The 9,106-nt window shown below is 48.4% G+C and overlaps 1 protein-coding gene across 1 annotated transcript; it reads left to right on the top strand.

The window, feature by feature from the left end:
• Nucleotides 1–25: 25 nt before the first annotated feature.
• Nucleotides 26–5,876, top strand: Smim7 (small integral membrane protein 7). The gene is made up of 5 exons (NM_172396.3): nucleotides 26–70; nucleotides 159–200; nucleotides 1,056–1,108; nucleotides 2,128–2,218; nucleotides 3,266–5,876. The coding sequence occupies exons 1-5, from the start codon at nucleotides 45–47 to the stop codon at nucleotides 3,279–3,281; spliced, it is 228 nt and encodes a 75-aa protein (NP_765984.1). The 5' UTR covers nucleotides 26–44; the 3' UTR covers nucleotides 3,282–5,876.
• Nucleotides 5,877–9,106: the final 3,230 nt, after the last annotated feature.

The raw sequence follows: 9,106 nt of genomic DNA, 5'->3' as shown, positions 1-9,106 counted from the left end.
TCACGGCTTCCGTTTCCGGTTTGACGGACGCCTTGGGTGTAAGGATGATCGGAGACATACTGCTGTTCGGGTAATATGAATGAGGGGTGTTAGAGGTCGGAGAGTGGCAGTCAGAGGGGTGGGGGTGACCCTTACTGACCGTTACTGTCCCTCCGCAGGACGCTACTGATGAACGCCGGGGCTGTGCTCAACTTTAAACTGTGAGTAGGCCGCGACAGGCGGTGTCCCAGACAGCCAGGCCCTCCCACAGCCAGTCCCCGCCCACACCCTTGGTCACCGCCAGTCCCGCCCTGTGCATGCTCCACGCCCCACTAATCCTACCTCTAGCCACGCCTCCGCGCTGCTTCACCAGGCTCTGACAGTTCTGTATCACTCCAGGATCTTTAAATCTGTACTCTCTAGACCAGGGAACGGCTCAGCGGGCAGAGGCGCTTGCTGCCAAGCCTGACTACTTGAGTCCGATTCCCGGATCCCCCATGGTAGAAATCCTGTTGATTGTCCTTTTGATCTCCACACAACTGCTGCGGGATGGCACACTCATTCTTTTTTTTTTTTTTTTTTTTTTTTTTGGTTTTTCGAGACAGGGTTTCTCTGTGTAGCCCTGGCTATCCTGGAACTCACTCTGTAGACCAGGTTGGCCTCGAACTCAGAAATCCGCCTGCCTCTGCCTCCCAAGTGCTGGGATTAAAGGCGTGCGCCACCACGCCCGGCCCGGCACACTCATTCTTACTTGCAGATTAATATTAAACAAACAAAAAAAAATCTGCACCCTGGGATTGCTTGCATCTCCAAAGAGCCTCATGCTCAGGCTTATCCCTCAAGAATGCCTTTCTGGCTCTTGGACCCACTCTATCCTGTCTGTGGCTGCACACCCAGCTGTGATGGACTAGGCTGGTTGAGAGTGTCTCACAGAGGGTTGTATCACTGCCCCAGGTCACACTGCAAGTCGGGGGCAGAGCTGAAGTTCATGCCCTTCCTAGCTGAGTGTCAGGGTCAGGAAATCCGATGGTGTTTATGTTTCACGGAAAGCTGGAGTTATCTGCTGTTCTTTATAGGAAAAAGAAGGACACACAAGGCTTTGGGGAAGAATCGAAGGAACCCAGCACAGGTAAGCATGTCTTTCTACCTTCAACACTTTAAGTCGATTCCAGGGTGCCTGTTCTCTCTCACCAACCTGCGCTTTCCTCTCTTTTTCCTTTTTATTGTTGAGATGTGGTATTAGAGGGCCATGACTAGCCTTGAATGCCTGCTCCCTCTGCCTCTGCCTCTGCCTCCTAGGTGTTTGAATGACAAGAGTACTCCACCATGCTCTGTTCATCAGCTTTATTGAGTGCGTACCATATTGCCAGCCACTTAGCTGACTGCTCTGTCGGGGTGTGGGTAAAGAAAGTGATCCTGCCCTGTGGGACTCAGCCCAGGGCGATTCAGAGGGTGTTCTGGAGGGATAGTGAAAGTGGGTGTCAGGAAGGTGCTGCTGCCGCTGCCGCTGCTGCTGCTGCTGCCGCTGCTGCCGCTGCCGCTGCTGCCGCCGCCAGCGTGGGTTGATGTGACATGGCAGAGGTCCTTTCCATGACAAGTGTGGATATGATTAGAGTTTTGAGCCAGCCTCAGCCCCAGAGTGAGACCTGGTCTCAAAATCCAATTTACAGAAGCTGCTAAAAGGCCCATCAGGCAAAGGCAGTTGCCACCAAGACTGACTGGGTTCAATTCCCCAGGTTTTACATCGTAGGAGAGAATTGATAGTTTGTCCTCTGACTTAAACATATTCTGCTCTATTTTAAAACAAAAAACCAACAACATTTATTAAAAAAAAAAACAAAAAACAAAAAGCTAAGGAGGTAAACCAGAGCGATGGCAGGTGATGTGTTCTGGTGCGCATGCAGTGCTCTAAGTTCGGCCACAAAGTGTGGAGATGGCAAATTCTCAGTCTAGCCAACCTGGGCCTGGTAACTAGGACCCACGGCTCAGGAAGAACTCTAATTGGACAGACTTGAGCCACGTGCCCATTCTTGCACCATTCAGAGGCATTGGGAATTGGTGCTCCACAAGGATGCATCAGGGGCTGCCACAGATGTTTGGTAGTAGGTTGGGTTACAGCCTCATGAACCATACTTTCTGGCTTTGCAGGAGACAACATCCGAGAGTTTTTACTAAGCCTGAGGTATTTCCGGATCTTCATCGCACTGTGGAATGTGTTCATGATGCTCTGCATGATCGTGTAAGTTTACCTTGCTTGGTGCTCACATTCATTACCTGCTCCTGCCCTTTTCACAGTTTGTCTGTTTATAATGTGGGTCCTGGGGAATCAAACTCAGGTTATCAGGCTTGGCATGGGGCACCTACTGAGCCATCCTATCAGCCCCTAGTTGAAGCTCAAGGGCTATCCCTTCTTCCAAAATAAGAACTCTGGTTACATTGGAGGGTGGTCTCTAAGTCCAATCTGGCCATGTGTCTCCCACCCCTGATGTTGTGTTAACCTGTACTGGATGGCTTCAAAGTCCAACAGACTGCATGTTCCTGCCTTCAAAGCCTTAGTAGAAGCCAGCAGGTAGGATTTACTACTGGCTTCTGTTTTTTACAGCCATTCTCTTTGATTGTTTTGGTGTTTGTTTGTTTGTTTGTTTGTTTGGCAGAGTCTGATTGTAGGTCAGGCTGCCCTCAGACTTCTGATGCCTCTGCCCCAGACCTGTGAGTCCTGAGACACACAAGTGTGACCACTGAAATGGCTTTTATAGTGTGAAGTAGGGATCTGAGTTCATACCTTGGCAGTCAGGCATCAGTGTTAGCATGCCTCTTGGGATTACAGGCATATACCTCAGTGTCCAGCCAACAGGGTTTTTGTTTTTTGTGGTATTATTTTATATGTTTACCTAGGGGTGCACACATGTGATAAAGTATGCTTGTGGAAGGCAGGGAACAATTTTCAGGAGTTGGTTCTCTCCTTCCACCTTGTTGATCCTGTGGATCAAACTGAGACCATTAAGTTTGGCAGCAAGCTCCTTTATTCACTGTGTCACCTTGCCTAGCCAATAGTTATGTTTAAGTGCAGAACCATGAAGCACTTTCATGAAAAATAATCCCCAACAGTGTGTTCGAGATAGTAGTTTGTTGTGTAGCCCACGCTGGTTTTAACTGTGTAGTCCTCCTGCTTGGCCTCAATGGTGCTGGGATAGCTGATGTGCATCACCACGCCCAGCTGTGTGCCAGAGTTTTTACCACAGCCCCTTCCTGTCCTCATGGTCATTTCACCTTCTGACTTTTCCAGACTGTTCGGCTCTTGAGTCCTGCGTGGAACCCAGAGATCACCTGCTGGACATCAAGGCTCTATTTCTGTTTCTGATGACTTCAAGAATCTTCTCAATGGAAAACCAGGGACCTTCCCAGAAGGCCCAAGCTCATTTGGGTGGAGAATGTCCATTTCCCAGCTCCCTGACCCTCGTCAGCCACAGTGACAAAGTCAGACTTTATTAGGAGAAAGACCTAGGTCTTTACCTTGTGCTGGCATTCTATCTTCTCCTGGCCCAGCTTCTCCAGAAACCTGACCTGGGCTATTTCTTGGTTGAATTGATGGTGATTGTTTTGGTTTGATTTGGGTGTCTTTGTCTGTTTTTTTGTTTTTTTGAGACAGGGTTTTTCTGGTTAGCCCTGGCTATTCTGGAACTCACACACCAGACGGGCCTCAAACTCATAGAGATCCGCCTGTCTCTGCCTCTCAAGTGCTGGGATTAAAGGTGTATGCCACCACTCCTGGCCTTGCACAGATTGTCCTTAATTGATGTGACTCAGGCACCTGCTTGCCGGGCCAGCTATGACAGTCTAGCAGTCTCTTTTGCACTACCAGGTCTATGCTGGTGGACCCAACAGTCTGGGGCCAGTGAGGTCTTACTTCCAAACGTTTCCTCCTCACCCCATAACTGGGTCTACCTGGGGCAGCCAAAGATTGCTCCAACATTTGGAGGAGCCGGTCCTCCTCCCTTGGGACACCAGCCTCTTCTTTAGACACTAAGCTGTTAGCCATAACATACTCAGCTTCTCCAGAAGAGGCCTGTGGAAGAGGTGCTAGTGGTGATGTTAGCAGACACCTCTCTGTGCTTTCAAGCCACTTGTTAATAAAGTGACTTTGGGGCCACTCCTTTATTGTTGCTTGTGATGTTGGCAGCGTACTCTGAAGGTTTGGGTTTCTGGGTCTCTCTTTGAAGGAGGGGAGCTCAAGCTTGAGGTGCATGAGGTTCAGAGGCGACTACGCCATCAGCTCTGAGATGCGTTCCATCTAGAGATGGCCATGCCGGCAGTGCTGAGGGACTTTAATCAGCATTTGAAAGCTGTAGCAGCTGGCTTGCTTTGGGGCTCTCTTTTTGGATTGGTTTCTTTCTTTTCTTTTTAAAGATTGTTCTGTTTTATATGTATGGTATTCTGCCTGCATGCATGTCTGCACACATGTGGATGCAGGGCTTGCAGAGGCCAGAAGTCCTCTAATCTGCAGCTAGAGTTACAGCCAGTTGTGAACTGTCATGTGAGTGCTGGGTCTTTTGAGAGTGACCTGTGTCCTGAGCCCCTCATTTTGGCTTTTTTTTAAAGACAGCCCCAAACTGTGGCAGATGACCTTGAACTCCTTATCTTTTCAGTAGTGAGACAAGATCCCAATTGAGTACTACCATACCAGGTTTTTTTATTGGCTGGTTGGTTAGTCTTTGAGACCATCTTGATGGAATCTGTGCTGATTGAGAACTTTCCATTCTCCTGCCTCAGCCTCTTTAGTGCTAGAATCCCAAGTGTGTACTACCAACCCTAGTCATAATAGCATTTTACCCCAGGCTTCCCCGGGAACTATGGGGAAAACTCTGGTAATGTGGGAACTGGGTCAAGTCTAAGTTCAGGCTGCACAGCTGCTGCAGACATTGTTGATTGTGTCCTTCACACCCGCAGCATGCCTGAGCCTACCCACTTGCCTAGCATTGTAACATGCCACTCTGTTGGCTGATCCCCAGCCTTGGATAGTTGGGATGGCTTTCTGCCTTTCTCAGCTTAGGACTGTAGTTTCAGGAAAAAAAGGTTCCATTCATTCTGAAGAGGAATTGTGCTGAAAAAGAATGCTGTCATAGGGTTTGCACTTATTATCTCATTTGAGTTCTGATAAAGTGTTTTTGGACTACTTACTGTGTGTGTGAAAAATTGAAACCCATGAATCTTCTTGGTTTTTATTATTATTTATTTATTTATTTTTGGTTCTGGGCTAGGGCCTTTTGATGCCACTGAACCATATCACCAGCTCTATATGTGTGTCTGTTTGGAATGTTGTTCAGAAACTTCTCGTGGCTGGAGATGTAGTTCATGTAGAGTGACATAGTATAATTTTACAGGAAAGGACTGAGAGTCTGGCTCAGGGGTGGAGTTCCTGCCTAGAATTTCCCAGTGAGGGGCTGGGGTGTGTGGCTCAGGGATGGGGTCCCTTTCAGAACCATTTGAGACTCTCAAGTCAGATGTTCTAGAAGCTGTTAAGCAATAGCTCTTTCCCTTGCTATAACCAGATATATGTAACCTGAAGTGACAACCCACTTTGTGCTCCTGAAGGTTAAACCTGTTATCCCAACGTTACCACTGGGATATGGAGTTTCAGTTAAATTGTCTCTCACGCTTAAGAGCTACAAGATATGAAGTGCTGTCTTCTGCCTCCCACCACCCAGCCTGAACAAATAAGCCCTCTTTTTATCCCTTCTTTACAACACTGACAAACACACAGGTCAAGTTGTCCACAAGTGATCATGCTGGGATGCTGCAGAGCGGAGGACTGTGTTGTACTGGGTCTACCTGATTATAGTGTCGCACATACAGCCACAAGCATATGCTGTGTGCAAATAAAAAACAAAAGAGTTACCATGACAAACATTCAGTCTATCTACTCCTATCCTTACCCAGATAGCCTTATGAAAGTATACCACCAACAGAGAACTGAAGAGTTCAACTCATCACCTAGGACCCTCTGACTTTTCAGATGATGGCTGCCTGTAGGTCACTGAGCAGCTCAGAAGGGCAGTGCCTCTGGGCTGGCAGCAGTGTTCACTCCAAAGGGCCTTCAGGTTCTCTAGGCCTCACGCTGAGCAAGGCCCATCTCGAAGGATACAAGAGTCGCCAAGACAGCACCAACAGCAAGACCATGTGGAAGAAGCCATGGTATGTGAGGAGCAGGGTCCAGGGCCAATCATCCAGGGTGTAGCCATTCTGTAGCATCTGACTGGACAGGCACAGTACAGCCCTGCCACTTCGCAGCATCCCATGGATGCTCTGAGCTAATGGGCATTTCCTAGATGGAAGACATAAGCAAATCCTTAGCCTTCATTGTCTTCCTGGCTTCGAGAACAAAATGTGCCCGTGGTTACAGTCCTGCCATGTGTATGCTGTGGTTTATGGTAGCTTCTCTGGTGGGGTGCATAGCTTCTCAGGGGGGAGGCTCTGGATTGCTTGGTCCTGCCCCAGCAGGGAAGCTTCTGTTTGCTTTACTCTAAGTTTCTTTTCTTTCTTTTTTTTTTTTTTTTTTTTTTTGGATTTTCGAGACAGGGTTTCTCTGTGTAGCCCTGGCTGTCCTGGCACTCACTTTGTAGACCAGTCTGGCCTCGAACTCAGAAATCCGCCTGCCTCTGCCTCCCGAGTGCTGGGATTAAAGGCGTGCGCCACCACACCCTGCCCATTTTGATCCTTTAATGATTGTAACATACAGACTTGTAAGCTAGCTTCACCCACCCATGGTCGTCCATGCTCAGAGGCACCTGGAGCATAGCCCTCTAGGGAAATGTCTGTGGTGCATGAGGTTTCTTTGTGCATTATTACCTTAGTGTCTTAATAGCTAATTTTTTTTTAAATTATTATTTTTTTTTTATCTACACAAGTGTTTTGCCTGTATGTATGTGTGCATGCAGTGTCCATGGAGACCAGAAGAGGGTGCATGATCCCCTGGAACTGGAATTACGAATGTTTGTGAGCCACCATGTGGGTGTTGGGAATGGAACCTGGGTCCTCTGTAGAAGCAGCCATGCAAGGGCCACTCTGTGACAACCAGGCATTTTCCTTTCATGTATGAAGTATCTGAAGGTACCTTACATTTTCCTGTTTGATGAGAGATGTGTACCATATGTCTCAAGCAGAGCCATGCTTTAAAATACAAGGCTAGTGGTGGCAGCACACTCCTTTAACCCTGGCACTGGGGAGGCAGAGGCAGGAGAATCTATGTAAGTTCGAGGCCAGCCTGGTCTAGAGAGTTCCAGGACAACCAGGGCTACATAGAGAACCCCTGCCTTAAAAACGAACAACAACAAACAGAATGTATGGGTAAAACACTCATTTGCATGTGAGTGAGTAAATCACTATGGAGTGTCTAATGGGTGAGAAGGTTCAGCAGATACAGCACCTTCTGGGACCCACATGCCAGCTCCACAAGTTATCCTCTGACCCGGGAGGCATGGCCAACTGTCTGGGCTCATTGGTTAGGTTTGGTTTTCTTGCTGGGATGGCAGGCCAATATTGCCATATCCAGCTTAGAAAGGTGTTTGAACCCAGTCTGAGACTCATTTAGAAAACCAAGAGTTGGTGTGCCCCAGGAACCCTGAAGAGTAAGGACAGGGAAGGCTTGTTTGGTCCCTTTTGCCTAGGGTGACTATTGTACAGGTAGATGGAGGCTTCCACTCCAGCCCTCAAACCTCAGAGCTCTTTGAGCCTGGGGTGGGTGCTAGCAAGGCCTAGATGGACTGTGCTGGCCTCCAGCCTAAGTCAGACGCCTTTCCTCCCCTCCCTCCCTTCATCTTATGTAGCCCACATGGCCAACTTTGCTACTTGAAATTATTGCAGAATTTGAATCTTGTTTCCCATAGGTGACAGACATGCACAGCCACGCAGTTTTTCCTTCTTTCCTTTCTTGGGGCTTCATGCATGGTTTTGGTGACTTTTCCTGCGGTGGTAATGACCAAATGTCTATTCACCCCCGAAAAAACACCAGTCATAGACCAAAGAAAAGATTTCATTCAATCTAGTGGGGAGAACCTGCAAGGTTCTTGGATGCATGGAGGAGTGTGAGACTCAACGAATAGGCTCCCCGTGCAGTCTGCAAACTGCAGCCCTGGAGGTCCCTTCCCCTAGCTTACTTCTGCTGCCTTACAGTGCTGGGCGGGGCCTCCTCAGCTCAGAACTTTCTGGGCTTCTGAGTCTGGTAAATTGCTGGACCTTCTGCTTCTCCTATAAGGAGAATTTTAGTTCCCAAGTAATTGGTGCATAATAGCTGCAAAGCTAGTGTCCCCCAACTGAGCTGCACCCCAACACCAACGTTCTCCATTTCAGTTGTGTTCTGGGGAGGTCAAGGCTGCTGCTGGCCACTGCACTGGCTACTCTTAGGGAACACTCTTTGCCTCTGTATCCCAGCATACCTGAGACTTCCAGTAGGTCACTTTTTCAGAGTAAGGATTGTTGATTGTGGTAGTTCTCTCTGCCCCCACCCCCAATATGCAGCTTTTGGACAGTTGGCAGGCTCTAGCCTTGACTATTAGGATAGCAGTAACCTCAAAATAGCCCTAGCTGAGGAAAGGAGCTGCAAAGGGTGAGATAGCAGCCAGGAACAGGAAGAGTTTCCCACCTCTGGTGGCAAGAGACCTGAGTACCTTCTTACCCTGCCATAACAAAATGGCATACACTTCATGCCTCACAATAATGTGCACTTATTCTCTGTTAGTTCGGGAGTAAGAAGCCCACGATAGGGGTCCCAGCATCCAGGCTCCTGCCAGAGGCTGCAGTGGCGAATCTTTCTTCCTGTATAGGCTGACACACAACCACTCCATGGTATGATTAAAGGGAAGGTTTTTTTTTTTTTTTTTATTGTAGGTGTGTGTGTGAGAGAGAGACAGAGAAACAGGCAGACAGGCAGAGTGGTCTCAACAGGGCCATCAGATTGGACCGTGATGGGATAAAGAATTGGAGAGCTGGCTCAGCGGTTAAGAGCATTGGCTGCTCTTCCAAAGGACTCAGGTTTGATTTCCAGCATCTACACAGGAGCTCACAACTGTCTGTAACTCCAATGCTAGGGGAGCTGATTCTTCTGGCCTGCTTGGACACTGCATGCATATGG

This window comes from Mus musculus, chromosome 8, assembly GCF_000001635.26.
Source record: "Mus musculus strain C57BL/6J chromosome 8, GRCm38.p6 C57BL/6J".
Classification (NCBI taxonomy): Eukaryota; Metazoa; Chordata; class Mammalia; order Rodentia; family Muridae; genus Mus; species Mus musculus.
The sequence above is the reverse complement of the archived record's forward strand: the minus strand, read 5'-3'. Positions and strand labels throughout refer to the sequence as shown.